We start from the raw sequence: 14340 nt of genomic DNA on the forward strand, positions 1-14340 counted from the left end.
TCTGGGAACATTAAATTCTACCGTTTTTCCATTTAGATTACTCATTAACTTAACAGATACCAAACCAGAGACACAGACCTAAAGCTGTGCCCGAATACTAATGGTCATGTGGGTACTTTTGTACAATTATTCATAGGTGAAGTTAAAAGCTGTGGATGATGAATCTTTCATTTTGAAACTTAGTCTATTTTACAGAGCTTTTAATGAGAGTCTTTCTCCAGAGGCCGTTTCCTGCCAGCTAACACCAAGGTATGGATTAAGCCAGTAGCTCTCAACCTTCCAGACTACTGTACCCCTTTCAGGAGTCGGATTTGCCTTGTGCATCCCCAACTTCATCTCACTTTAAAACGACTTGCTTACAAAAAATCAGACATCAAAATACAAAAGTGTCACAGCACACTAGTACTGAACAATTGCTGACTGGTTTATTTTTACCATAGAATTATAAAATAAATCAATTGGAATATAAATATTGTACTTACATTTCAGTGTATAGAGCAGTATAAACAAGTCATTGTCTGTATGAAATTTTAGTTTGCACTGACTTTGCTAGTGCTTTGTATGTAGCCGGTTGTAAAACTAGGCAAATATCTAGATGAGTTGATGTACCCTTGGGGGTACGCAGAGGTTTTCCACGGGGTACATGTACCCCTTGTTGAGAACATTGGATTAAGCCACTCCTCCTAAAGGAGCCCCAGATCAGGCCAGCCCCTCACAGCTTATATCAAATCTCGGGTAATGACATTAAAACAAACCCTTCCCAGGCTAGGCTGCCTCTTCTGCTCACCTGTGCGCAGCCGAATGACAATATCGGCGACGTAGATACCATCCGAGACATAGTCCAGCACCAGCCAGTGGATCCAGTAGTCCCTCTGGAGGTCACTGAAACAGGCTCTGCAGGAGAAGCACACAGCAGTAATTGGGGGGAGGGGGTGTTATCAAGATATTGAAACCAACTCACCCCCCATCACCTATACTGAACAAAGGTGGATACTGGGTTCCTACAGGCAGTGGTGTCCCGGTGGGCGCCAGGGCTGATCTCCGACAGTTGCCAGCCGTTCCCTCGCTCCTCGGAAATTAAGTCCATCATGTCTGGGACATCTGCCCTCCACTAAGCTAAGCAGTAATGCTCCGGAAACTGCCTCCCACACGCAACAGCATAATGCTGCTCTACCACCCCACACTCGGTTGTTACCAACCCAGCACATACAGCCAACCTAGCTGGGAGTGGCTCTGCCTTTCCAGAGCCATGACAACATAAAATGTGGGGGTTTGCCATTGATGCAACAAGATCAAGCACTTCCCCTCTGCCCCCTCATGGCCAGGGTTGGTCTGCCTCAGTTTCCCTCCTTGGACTCCTCAGATATATCCAAGACATTCACAAATCCAACAGCTGCCTTTCTGGGGGTCTGGCTTGTTAGCATAAAGTTGAAAAATGAACCCAAGAAGACTTCCACCCCGGCCTTACTCCCGGCACAACCCCACCTCCCCACGGTACCGTCTCTTACTGCTCTCAGAGCCACTGGACGAGATGCAAGGCCTGGCCTGCTTTCTTTGCCCACCTCCCCAAAAGGAAAGCAAAACTTCCAACCAGCGTTTTCTACACAGCCACAACTCCCTCCCAGAGGGACCACTGCAGGAGACACTCTTCCTGCAACTTCACTCTGCAGTCACTGCCCCCCAGCTGTCTACTGGCCACTGCTTCCCCCCACCACACCTCCAATTTAGACACATGACCACCTCTCACATGATCTAATTCATCCTCTCTGCGCTAGGAGGCAAATCAGCTGTATCACAGGTGAGCCGAGCCCTCTCTCCCTTTGAATGGGCCAGCCACCCAGTGACAAGCAGCCTCAGAAACTAACAATGCAAGACATAAGCCAGTTTTCAGCTGGCCGATGCTGGTCTCAGAGATGGCATCTAAGGTGGTGGAAGGGTTACAGAACAGAGTTGCCCTGGAATGCTCCCTACTCACCTTGCCACAAGTAAACACCAGTTGTAAAGGACGGGCACTGCAATGACAAGCAGCCAGTGGTAATACCAGTCTTCAGCAGGATCCACCACAAAGAGCTCCCATTTCTTCCTGAAAATAGAAACCAAGGCAACTAGGGCATCAGAGACTGAATGTGGTTAACAGCACAAGCAGCATCAATTACAGCTTGGTTTAATTATCATATCGGGCACTGAGCCCCTTCCATCTAAAAAGCACTAAGCACCTGCCAAGGTTGCTCAGTTAACCATCCCCCACCCAACACCCCTTTGCAGTCGGTAAAAAATGAGCTCACTCAATTTACAGATGGGGAAACTGAGGCACAGAGCAGCTAACTGATTTGCCCAAGGTCATGCAGCAAGTCAGTGGCAGAATCAGGAATTTGATTTCCAAGCTGCTGTTGCCATCACTAGACAACATGCTCTCTCATATAGACTGTTGGGACAGTATGTGTCAGTATAATAGATGCAGCTCTGAGATAGTTTATAACTCTAGTATTGATTAGGGCAGAGTGAAATGCATGTCCATGCAGTTTAGGAGCATACAAGGCACCACACTAAGGGCTTGGCTACACTTACAAGTTGCAGCGCTGGGAGTTACAGCGCTGCTCATGCAGCTGTGTAAGGGCCAGCGCTGGAGTGTGGCCACACTGACAGCTACCAGCGCTGCAGTGTGGCCACACTTGCAGCACTTTCCAGCGCTGTATTGAGAGGTGCATTGTGGGCAGCTATCCCACAGAACACCTCGTCCCGTTTTGGCGCCGTTTTGGCGCTGAGTATTGTGGGAAGGGGAAGGAAGTGTGCGGGTCATTCCGCTTCCTGTTTGCCAGCGCCCCGTGGTGCATCGCTTCACATCCCAGCATTCATTCCGGCAGCGTTTGGCGCCATTGTGAGTGTCTTTCTGTTACTCTCTGTGAATCGCGATTTCTGTGGCAAATGGAGCCCGATCTGCTGAGGACTCTGCTGATGAGTGTCACCAGCACAACACGTTTGGCAGTCGAGCTATTCCTTCAGCTCCAAAGTGACAGTGAGGAGTCCGACGATGATATCAATATGGATTTGTCTGCCGTGTGACACTAGAGTGCTTGCGGCATTCACGGAAATGCTCAGCACCGTTGAACGCCGCTTTGGGCTCGGGAAACAAGCACTGAGTGGTGGGATCACATCGTCATGGAAGTCTGGGATGACGAGCAGTGGCTGCAGAACTTTCGTATGAGAAAAGCCACTTTCATGGGACTGTGTGCTGAGCTCGCCCCACTCTGCGCGCAAGGACACAAGATTGAGAGCTGCCCTGACGGTGGAAAAGCGGGTGGCTATTGCAATCTGGAAGATGGCAAATCCAGACAGCTACCGGTCGGTCGGGAACCAGTTTGGTGTGGGAAAGTCGACCGTGGGAATCGTTTTGATGCAAGTTTGCAATGCAATTAATCGAATACTGCTAAGAAAGACCGTGACTCGGGAGCGTGCAGGACATTGTGGATGGCTTTGCACAAATGGGTTTCTAACTGTGGAGGGGCGATAGATGGGACGCATATTCCTATTCTGGCCCCCACCTGGCATCAGAGCACGTTAATCGTAAGGGGTATTTCTCTATGGTTCTCCAGGCGCTTGTGGATCACGCGGGCGTTTCATTGACATTTACACAGGCTGGCCTGGAAAGGTGCATGATGCACGCATCTTCGGAACAGTGGCCTGTTCAGGAAGATGCAGGCAGGGACTTTTTTCCCATACAGGAAGATCACAGTATGGGATGTTGAAATGCCCACTGTGATCCTTTTAGACCAGTTACTGCCCGTTACTGCCTTGGCTCATGAAACCCTATACAGGGAAGCTTGACAGGAGCAAGGACCGGTTCAACTACAGGCTGAGCCGGTGCAGAATGACTGTGGAGTGTGCTTTTGGGCGTTTAAAGGCTCGCTGGAGATGTTTGTATGGGAAGCTAGACTTGGTGGAAAGCAGCATCCCCCGGTTATAAGCGCTTGCTGTACCCTCCATAATATTTGTGAAGGGAAGGGTGAAACATTCAGTGAGGCATGGACCACCGAGGTTCAAGTCCTGGAGGCTGAATATGCACAGCCAGAGAGCAGGGCTAATAGAGAGGCCCAGCACAGGGCTTCAAGGATTAGGGATGCCTTGAGGGAAGAATTTGAGGCTGAAAGCCAACAGTAATGTTTGCTGCCTTGCATGGGAGTGAATTGCACTGCTTACACTGTTATTCTATTATCCATAATAATAATATGATTTGCAGTGCCTCTTTCTTTACTGGGCTAAGGTGTCTTTCACTATCTGCTATAATAAAGACTGTTTTCAAAGCCAAGAATTGTTTTATTGAAAAGTTTTAAACTTCCTTGACAGACAGACAGACACACAACATTTCATTAACACAAGAGGGCAAGGGTGTGGGTTGGTGAACTGTACAGTCACAAGTTTGCATATGCCATGTCTGGATTGCTGTTTAATGAATCCTGCACTTCAGGGTGCATATACTGCATGGTGATGGGGTTGTATGCAGAGGGTAAGGGTGGTGTTAGTTTTCTGGGGTGGGTGTGGAACGTACAGGTGTTGTCGGCAGCTGGGGGTGGTAAGAGCATGTATGCTGGGGAAAGGTGGTTGAGCTGACATTGGGGCACAAGGCACAAAGGACGGGCGGGTGGGGAGTAGCACGGTAGTGCTCTGCTTGCATGGCAACGAGTGACTCTATAGACTCCGCTTGGCGCTCCAGGATGCTTAGCAGCCGCTCCGTGCTTTTCCTCTTGGCCACTGCATTTCTCTGGTCCTGCTTTCTTTCTCGCCACTCCTTCAATTCTTTTCTCTCTGTAGCAGAGTGCTGAAGAACAGTTTTCAGCATGTCCTCTTTGCTCTTTCGGGATTTTTCTCAAATTTTGAAGCCTCTGTGATGTTGAACATCTGGGCAGTCCAGTCAAGGTCACTGTACACACAGAAATGACAACATTTAACACGGGCAGCATTGTATCCACTATCTCCAGACATGAATTGTTACACTGAGGAGTTCTCACTTGCAAGTTCTCACTTGCATTCTTTATCCCAAAAGGAAAACACAACAGAAGCCACGAAATGGTGAGTGAGGAGTGGGGCTTGAGTGAGAGGGGAGCTGGTTGCTTCGGGTAATCTGGAGTGCTAGAGGGGTTGAGTGAAGATGCAGATGCAGGGGTGATCTTATCTCACTATCTCTTCACTAAAGAGTCTCCCAACATTTTTCACAGGACTTAATCCTGGAAGATGTTTCAGTCACTAGGGAACAGCGGGGGGCTCTTTTAGAGCAATGTGGATTCCGCCCGGGACCCTATGCGGCGTGCCTGTGTTCAGAAATGGTCCCCCCCCCCCTGGCCGAAGAGTGGCGCGGACGCGTCACCGTCACTGGGACAAGGGACACAGTGGCTCTGCCTATAAACCTGCGCAGGCATATTGCCCACGCTCTGGATGAAGCTTTTGCTGAGATAACTGAAGCAGATTACCGCGACGTGATAGACCACATCAACGGGCTATTCCACATCTAGACGCTGCCATGCATGCATCCATAACCCCTTCCTCTCCAGAAACATTTCCACCCAGAAAATAAAAGCCGCTTACGTACACCGCTCCTCTGCTTGTCCTTCTGCAACTGCTGGCTGCTGCTGCGATTGGGTACTTTCCTCCTGGCTTGAGAAGAGCTCCTGGCTGCATGCCTCCAGGGAATCTGCGGTTTCTTCCCCCATCCCAGGAGCTTCACTCGCGGTTTCCTCTCCCCCCCCTGCAGCCTCCTCCTCCTCCTGTACCCCAGCCTGCTCAGAAGTGTCCATCGTTACCCTGGGATTGGCAGTGGGTCACCCCAAGTATGTTGTCCATCTCCAAGTAAAAACGGCAGGTCGTGGGGCGGATCCGGATCTGCGATTCCCTCGGGCTTTGTAATAGGCACTCCGCAGCTCTTTAACTTTCACCCTGCATTGTAGTGCGTCCCGTTGATGGCCCCTATCCAGCATGTCCCTTGCTATCTGCTCAAAGATATCGTAATTCCTACGGCCGGAGCGCAGCTGTGCCTGAACAGACGCCTCACCCCAAACACTGATGAGGTCCTGCAATTCACCTGTGCTCCATGCGGAGGCATGGTTACCTGTAACCTGTAACTGATTAACTGATTGCACTCCACACCTGGCTGCAGCAAACAGGAAGGAGATTTTTAAATTTCCGGGCATTTAAAGGGCGGGTCACCTGAGGCAAGAGCAGTAGAGTGCAAACTGATGTGCAGAGTGGCTGAACAGGAATTCTGGGATAGCTCCTTATTCCCTGGAGGACAGGTAAAGCGCTGGTGAGTGTCCACACCTGCTGAGCAGCGCTGGTGTCACCAGCGCTGCACTCCTTATACCCCAACCCGGATGGGTTTTCAGCCAGCGCTGCAACCAGGGAGTTGCAGCGCTGGTTGTGCCCTGCAAGTGTGGACGGGGTGTTAATTGCAGCGCTGGAAAGCCTCCACCAGCGCTGCAACTTGTAAGTGTAGCCAAGCCCTAAGGAAAGAAGTGGGTTGCTGTGGCAGCTAGTACTATGGAATTGCCATTTCCGTTCTGCTGTATGCTGCCTGCAGTCTGCTCACTGAATCGCTGGGTCCAGCCTTTGAACTGTTCCCAAGCATTTGATCCTGCTTATCTAGGGACTGAGCAGTAAGATGTGTGTGCTGCAATGGCTAGATTTCACTGGAGGAGAGAGGGGACAGAAACTCTGCTTCCCAACTGATAGGCTTGTCTCTCTTTCACTCTGTGCCAAGAGGACAAAATTCCCTCCAGCCTTTGAGTTTACAAAAATCCCTCCCAGAAATAGAAAACAACTCATTTGCCAACAAATTTCACTGTTTTCCATGTGGCAATTGCCAGTTCTCTCACCCTCCAGTGCTGCTTCTGCCACCTTCAAAACCAGCATCTTCTGGCCTTTTGTTTATGCCTCTGGTTTTGCACAGCACAGGCATCGTCAGCAGGAATGCACCGAGCTTTGGGAATAACGCATTTGGCAAAGCCTGGAGAGCCGGTTCTCACATGGTTTTGGTAGGGCCACAACAACGGTGATTGTTCAACATGGCTCTAAAAATGGTTCAAGTGTTTTCAGAGAAACAAACCATCTTCTACTGTGTCTGCACATCACATAGCTGATCTCAGAGGCAGCTAAGCCTCTGAGATCATGACCCCAAATGAGGTTGTGCCATCAGCAGATGGGGTTGCACTGATCCCTAGTACGGACATAGGTGCTGGAACTAGGGATGCTGCCACATCCCCTGGCTTGAAGTGGTTTCCATTATATACAGGGTTTACAGTTTGCTTCAATGGCTCTCAGCACCCCCACTGTACAAAATTGTTCCAGCACCCCTGAGTGTGGAGGACACCATTTTGCTCCATACATCGCGTATGGTGCCTGCAGGGTCACGATGTATGGAGGATGCCATTTTGCTCTATGAACCCCTGGTAATCATCATGGATCGGTCCACCCCAAGGGGAAATAATTGCTTGAGGATGCCGAAATGCTGTGTCACAACATCACATTAGTGACAATGTCATGACAGGTATTGGGTTGATCTCTGTCCCCAATCTCTGGCCAATGAGATATTTCTCCCTAGAAAATGATGGAAATGGGAAACCCTCACCCTTAGTCATCCCTATGTGCACCAGGTGGCCAGGGAACCCATCCTGAATTTACAAAACCTCAAATGGAGTAATGGCCCCACATAACTACAGGCCGGCAAACATGTAACAACCACCATCTTTGCCATCCTGTCATATAACATTATGGTGACATTTTGTTGCACCACAACAAGCAAATGCAGACAGATTTTGCCTGCAAGCCAAACCTCAGCAAGGTGGCAGCCCCCTGTCCAGAGCTCATTCTGGTTGAAGAACCTCACTGTACCCCTTCAGAATATACTCCAATTCCATCTCTCTGTATTTGAGTTCTAAGCCTATTGCCTCTGATAATTAACAAGATACCCTTAACCTCGCAGGGCAGAACATTTTCTTCTCTGCCTATTAAAGTCTCAGATACAAGCCTCTGATATTTTTCTCCTGCAGAAAACAATCATTTCTCAGTGTTCTAATTACCATTTATAATGGAGGGGTCCAGACTAGTCAATGAGCTTTGCCCTTTAATTATAGAGAGGAAGAAAAGCCAGGTTACTGTTTTTCACCATGTGAGTGTGTGTAGAGCAGATGAAAGGACTGGATTTGAAAGAGCCTTTTAGAGAACTAGCCCTCAAAGTATGTTCTGGCAGAAGGCTTGGGCAAGGAACACACTTCCCTTCCTCTCCTGCAGATGAAACAAGACTTGCAAATACAGCATCAGCTGGGTGACTCACTCACTGTCAAAATCCCCCGGGGAGTTCCTCCTGGAAGGAGCTACTGCTGATGAGAGCCTAATAGCTGCAGTTTGGGTTGGGGAGCTGGGAGACTAGAGATCATTTCAAACTTTGCCTCAGACTTCCAATTTGAGCTTAAACACTCAAAACCAGGGGCTCTCAGCCAGGGGGATCATGAACAGCCACACTGCCTTCCCATATTGTGACATGGAAGAGTGGTCATGGCTAGATCGGAAGGGGGTCCTGGTATAGAAAAGGGGGCCACCGTATGGAAAAGATAGCAGACCAGTGCTATAAGCCTTAGTTTTGCCTTCTATAAAATGGGGACACTACGACTTACAGACCCTTATAAAGTGCTTTGAGACCCTGTGATCAGGATGTGCCAGCTGTGAGCACTGTGGCAGATATAAGTGATTAGTGTAAGGGTCTAGTACAGAATCAGGGATGGCATGTGAGACTAGACAGCGAGTAAAGGGTGTGCACCAACTACAGGTGCTGGTGCCCACGTCTGGGCAATGGATCGGGCACAACTTGTATATACTTCCCCTACCAGGGCCCAGTACCAGCTTCCAGACAGTAAACACACTGATACGAAACTGTTCAGAAACAGGGTTAACCGAGCTGGGTCTGGTCCTCTGACATAGCACAGCATGGTGACCCCAGTCACCTCTAGTTCATGCAACCGTCCCACTTGTATCAGGGCACACAATCAAATCACTTAGCCCCCTTCATCGTGGGAGAGAGGAGCCCAGAGGGTGGGGGAGGGGGGGGAAAGAGGTCTACCACATACAAGAAACATTTCCCTTTCTGCCAAGACATTTTAGAGGAAAAAACTCTACTTTTTGCGTTTGCTGCCATCATTTTCTTGGTCCCCTTGGGCGTTGCCATCTCCTTCGGTCACCGTCTGGAGCTCCGGGCCATGGAACCGCTCGAGAAACGAGTCTGGCCTTTGCTCCTCCTCCCGCAAGCCTTTGTTAGCCCAGTCTCTGAGCACCACGACCAGCCGGACTATCCTGGCCAGGGAGAGAAGAAGTCAGAGTCAGGAGTCTGTGCTGTGACAGAAAATAACATTCCCGGCCAGCACATTGTTCAGCGGCGTCGCTGTGCAGTCCCAAGTGCAGCTGCATGGGTGCTGGTGGACTGTGCACACCTAAGCCAAATGCCCATTCTAAGCCATGGACATACAGCATGAGCACCCTCCAGCCCCCTGGGCTCACTTGCTCGGCATTCTAGCCCTCCACACAGCTGGACACGCTTATTGCATGCCAGGTGAACCTGTACAAAAAACAGCAAGTCTGAATCCAAGATCTTCAGCCCCTGTAAAGCCAATGGGATCCGGTGTGGTGCCAAACGTCCCCAACTCCCACTGAATGCAGCGAGACAGGAGGGAGCTCAGCTCAGCAAAGGATAAGGCCCTAAGCCAGGAAAATGTCACCTCTTCAGGGGGGTGAATGAAAAGGCCACAGTTGTGAAAGAGCCCACTTTGCCGAGTGCGGCTGGAAAAGGATTTGCCAGAGGTGACAGGTTAATACTTCACTTTGTAACCACAGAGCAGCTGGGCCCAAACATGCTGGTCATCTGGAACCCCACACAGCCCCTGCAAAAGCAGTGGTGGTTGAACAGTACTCAGTGCTCAACCCTTCATCCTCCACCTGGCTACATCCCACAGGCACATGTACCTGGACAGAGCTCCTCTCCCTTGGAAGGTGGAGCGGTCTGGCTGATCTGCATTGTCCAACGCAGCCACCCTCTGCAGCTCTGAGGAGGTATCATCACCTGCAGACAGAGCTCTGCAGAAGAGAAAAGAGATCAGGATAACTCTCTGCTTGCTCGGTGTCCACCACCAGTTACATTAGATGAACTAGACCCTGAGGGAAGAAGAGAAGAGAAGAGACCTGACATCATCAAGATCCTGCCCTCCTGCTTCCCAGCCCTCTGCTCCTTGACATGTGCGATTGCCTAGGGTCCCCAAGTTAATTCAGACATGGACTTTCCCCTCACACACCTGTGCTAGAACTGTTATTTCAATCCTTGATTTCCTCCACTCAGCCTGGAGAGGCTGTTCATGGTAATATCATCTCCTCAGTGTTCCCCTCCAAGCACGTGAGCCCACTTGGCTTTCTGTGGAGAATAGGGTGGGTGTCCAGGAGGAGCTGGAGTAAAGTGACCAGGCTACTTGCACAGTGAGGTCTGGATTTCCCTTTGGATACTCACTGGTTTCACCAGCCCCTGGGGTATGTGTTCAATGCTAAAGCCCTGATTCTGAGAGGGAGGATGGTCCAACCATTAGGGTGCTAGCCTGTGATTCAGGGGACAGGCGTTCAGTCCTTGCTCCTCCAGAGACGGCCGGTGTGATCCTGGGTAAGTCACTTAGCTTTCCGTGCCTCCGTCCCCATCTGTACAATAGGGATAACTGCACTGCCCTGCCTCGCAGACGTCTGCGAGGGTAAATACATTAATGATTATGAGCTGCTCAGATACTAGCATATTATGGTTACTCTTCCTCCCTGGCTCTACGGAGCACAGAAGTCCTTGGCTCCTCTCACAGTTTGCCCCCACCTCTCTCTATCTTCCGCTAGGTCGGCCACCAGGCTGCACACCACAAAGACAGGCTCAGCCGGCCTGCCTTCCAGCATCCTAACCATGTGCCCTGCCCACTGAAATCACTGGGGCTTCTTCACTACATTTACTATTCTTGGTCCATAAACCTTGTGCGGGTCCCTGTTAGATCTTCTGCATGTGTCAGTCTCCCTTACTGGCCCCAAAATTCATCTCAACACTTCATTTTTAAAGGTAATTAGCATCTTTCTTCCTTCTTAGTCAGTGCCCGGGCTCATGTCCGTATAAAATTACCGTCTTTGTGCATCTAAAGCTTGGGCTCTCTCAGTAGTAGTTTGGAGCTGAACATTCCCTGCTGAGCAAAGTAACAGGTATTCCCGCTCTGTAACTGGGCCTTACTTTCTTCTCTCACCGAACTCTTCTTGGGCATCCGTGTGCATAGGTATTGAATCTGTCTTGTTACTATTTCAATGGGGGCATATAAGTATCTAAGACGGATAGCACCTACAGTAGGAGAGGTTGGGACCTCTCAGCAGCATTCCCCAAAGCTCCAATACATTTTAAGTAGGTGGTGTCTGCACCTTTTTCTAACACAGGGCACATACTGTGGGCATTGCCTGACCCACACAGAGCCTTCCTGGGATCTGCCCAATGCCTCAGCCAGAACTGGAACTCCAAAATCTAAGCCTCATCCCTCAGGCTCCTACCTGGATTCTTCCTGCAGGACCCACCACTCTCTGGCCTGAGAGAAAACGACTCAGCCTTTATCTTCGGAAGCAGCATTAACAAGACACTATCTGGTCTGCCTACCAGGCTGAGCCAGCAGAATAGCTCTGCTCCCCCTTCAAAACTGGGTGTCCAAGATACACCTTCACACACACACTTTTTCCATATTGACTAGAGGTTCCCTATACCACTCTGGTTGCTTTCAGTTTAAGTTCCCCTAGAGCTGGGTTGTGCTGTCCAGATCCTTCTATTATGACATGCCTGAGAGGGCCAGATACCTCCCGAAGGAGTCTGAGGCCCATCTGTCCTTTCACCCCTACTAATAGACTCCCCTTCTCTAGCAGACCGTTCCTGTTCCAAACTGAAGAGCAGCCTGACCTGCTGGAGCTGAGCTCGGTCCGCTCCGGATCATCTTCAGTACTGGTTGTGACGGACAACCGGGGAGGGCGGCTGGCAGGCGAATTCTTCAGACCATTACTCTGTCCCTTCATCCTCCATGTGAGAAAGCCACCGGCATGAACCCTGCAAGAAAGAGCAGAAAATAACTAAGATCTGTAACATATGGCACACACATAAAACACACCCCATGCAGGGCTGTCCCCAACCCCCTGTACACGGCACTCGTGAAGGCTTCTGCTATTGGAAGAGGATGCATCCAAGAACAAAGGCTTTGCTGATCCGGATCATACTAAAAGGGCATTCCCCATTGTGCCTCCAGCAGTAGCCTCTACTGGAGGAAGATGAAAATTACCCACAATGCATTTCATCTAGGGTTGCCAGGTGTCTGGTTTTCGACCGGAATGCCCAGTTGAAAAGGGACCCTGGCAGGCCGTTAGCCGTCCGATTGGCAGTGCAGTGCTGGCCCGAAGCTAAGGCAGGCTCCCTGCCTGCCCTAGCTCCGCGCAGCTCCTGGAAGCAGCCACCAGGTCCTTGTGGCCCCTAGGCGCATGGCCAGCCAGGGAGGCTCCATGTGCTGCCTTCACCCCAGTACTGGCTCCACAGCTCCCATTGGCCAGGAACCGCGACCAGTAGGAGCTGCAGGGGTGGCACCTGCAGGCACAAGGGCTGTGCACAGAACCTCCCTGGCCACCAACATGCCTAGGGGCTGCAGGGACCTGGCAGTCACTTCCTGGGAGCCATGTTAAGTGCCACAGGGACCCCAAACTCCAAACCCTCTCCCACACCCCAAACCACTGCCCCAGCCCAGAGTCCCCTCCCATATCCAAACTCCTTTCCGGAGCCTGCGTCCCATACACACACCCCAACTCCAACCTTCTGCCCCAGCTCTAAGCCCCCTCCTGCACCCCAAACCCTTCATCCCCAGCCAGGGTCCTTACCCCTGCACACACACCCCAACCCCCATCCTGGAGCCCCCTCCCACACCCTGAACCCCTCATTTCTGGCCCCACCCAGAGCCTGCACCCCCATCCCAGAGATCATACCCCCTGCACCCCAATCCCCTGCCCCAGCTGGTGCACTCTCCTGCACTCCAAACCCCTCATTCCCAGCCCCACCCCAGAGCCCACACCCCCAGTCAGAGCCCTCACCCCCTCCCACACAAACTCCCCATGCCAACCCAGGGAAAGTGAGTGAGGGTGGGGGAGAGTGAGCAATGGAGGGAGTGGGGATGAAGCGAGCGGGGGCAGGGCCTCAGAGGAGGGGCAGGGCGGGGGTGTTCAGTTTTGTGCCATTAGAAAGACGGCAACTCTCATTTCATCATCACAGGCGGCTATCCCAAACCATGGTTTTGTGAATATATCTCATCATGTACTATCCACATGCAAGCTTGGGGTTAACCCACGGGGCTGGAAACAGGAAATCTGGGTTCTAGACTCCCCCAGGGGCTGTCAGCAAAGTAGTTAATCTCTGTGCTTGGCAGTTTCCCCATCTGTAGTCTAGCAAGAACCACACTTACTAGCCTGTCTCATGGGACATGGCTGGGAGCGGTCTTTTGACTGTCTTTTAAAAGCACATGCATCTCCTGACAAGGGTGCAAGTGCGTATGTGTACAGAGAGATCACATGAGGCAGAGGAAAAATTGTCTCCTCTCTGTCCTGATCTTTCCCTATTTCTCCCCATTTTCCTCTTCCTTAATCTCTGCCTCTCTCTCTCTTCCTCCCTGCCCCCTTCCTCTTTTGCTCCCCTCTGCTTCTTCCATGCCTCCCTCCCTTCCCCCGTCCCCCTCCCTCATGGCCCTGTGCTGTGTGAGTGGAAAGATGCTCTCGCACTAGCTCTAATCTTTGCACCGTTACCAGGGTGATGGCGTCAACATCAAGCACTGCCCTAACAACAGGTGCCAGCTGCTCCAGGGGCTGCAACCTCAGCAAGGTAATGAGGCCCCCCAGAGGCAGCGTGCAGGGAGGAGCAGCTCCTTCAACCCCCCGCCCGCTTGTGAATACTCAATAGTTATGAAAGCAGAAGACTCCAGGCAGTGAAGAAAGTCAAAGCTACCCTGTCTTGCAGCCAGGGCTGGCAGCACCTGGTACCTGTTTTCTTACAAAGAAATCTGACCTGCAAGGCAGCACAACAGCCCGGAAGTTCGCCCAGCAAGCCACAAGCCTCATCAGGCACAAGTTCTCTGCCGCGTTTGAAATTAAGGCTAGTCATTAAAATGGGCCTTTCTGAGCCTCTGACTAGCAGCTATCACTGCCCTGCTCCAGATAGCAGCAGGGAAACCATAACAGATACATGAACAATGCTGCAGAGTTGTTAGAGCAGGGGGTCTTCCGGTTTAT

General features: G+C 51.0%; 1 protein-coding gene across 2 annotated transcripts in view; it reads right to left on the minus strand.

The window, feature by feature from the left end:
- Positions 1 to 14340, minus strand: part of CNGA2 (cyclic nucleotide gated channel subunit alpha 2) — a 34560-nt gene that overhangs the window by 1964 nt on the left and 18256 nt on the right. Inside the window, exons 1-6 of one of the 2 annotated variants that reach the window (XM_039488853.1) lie at positions 14117 to 14227; positions 11984 to 12127; positions 10000 to 10110; positions 9160 to 9333; positions 1976 to 2083; positions 788 to 894 (exon numbers count right to left, since the gene is read on the minus strand). In XM_039488853.1, the coding sequence (XP_039344787.1) occupies positions 788 to 894; positions 1976 to 2083; positions 9160 to 9333; positions 10000 to 10110; positions 11984 to 12127; positions 14117 to 14169 (697 nt within the window). In that variant the 5' untranslated portion in view covers positions 14170 to 14227. Of the gene's footprint in view, positions 1 to 787; positions 895 to 1975; positions 2084 to 9159; positions 9334 to 9999; positions 10111 to 11983; positions 12128 to 14116; positions 14228 to 14340 lie in introns of those variants that run through there. The other variant, XM_039488854.1, reaches the window with a different exon arrangement.

The sequence above is a fragment of the Mauremys reevesii genome, linkage group 9, assembly GCF_016161935.1.
Source record: "Mauremys reevesii isolate NIE-2019 linkage group 9, ASM1616193v1, whole genome shotgun sequence".
In the NCBI taxonomy this organism is placed as follows: domain Eukaryota; kingdom Metazoa; phylum Chordata; order Testudines; family Geoemydidae; genus Mauremys; species Mauremys reevesii.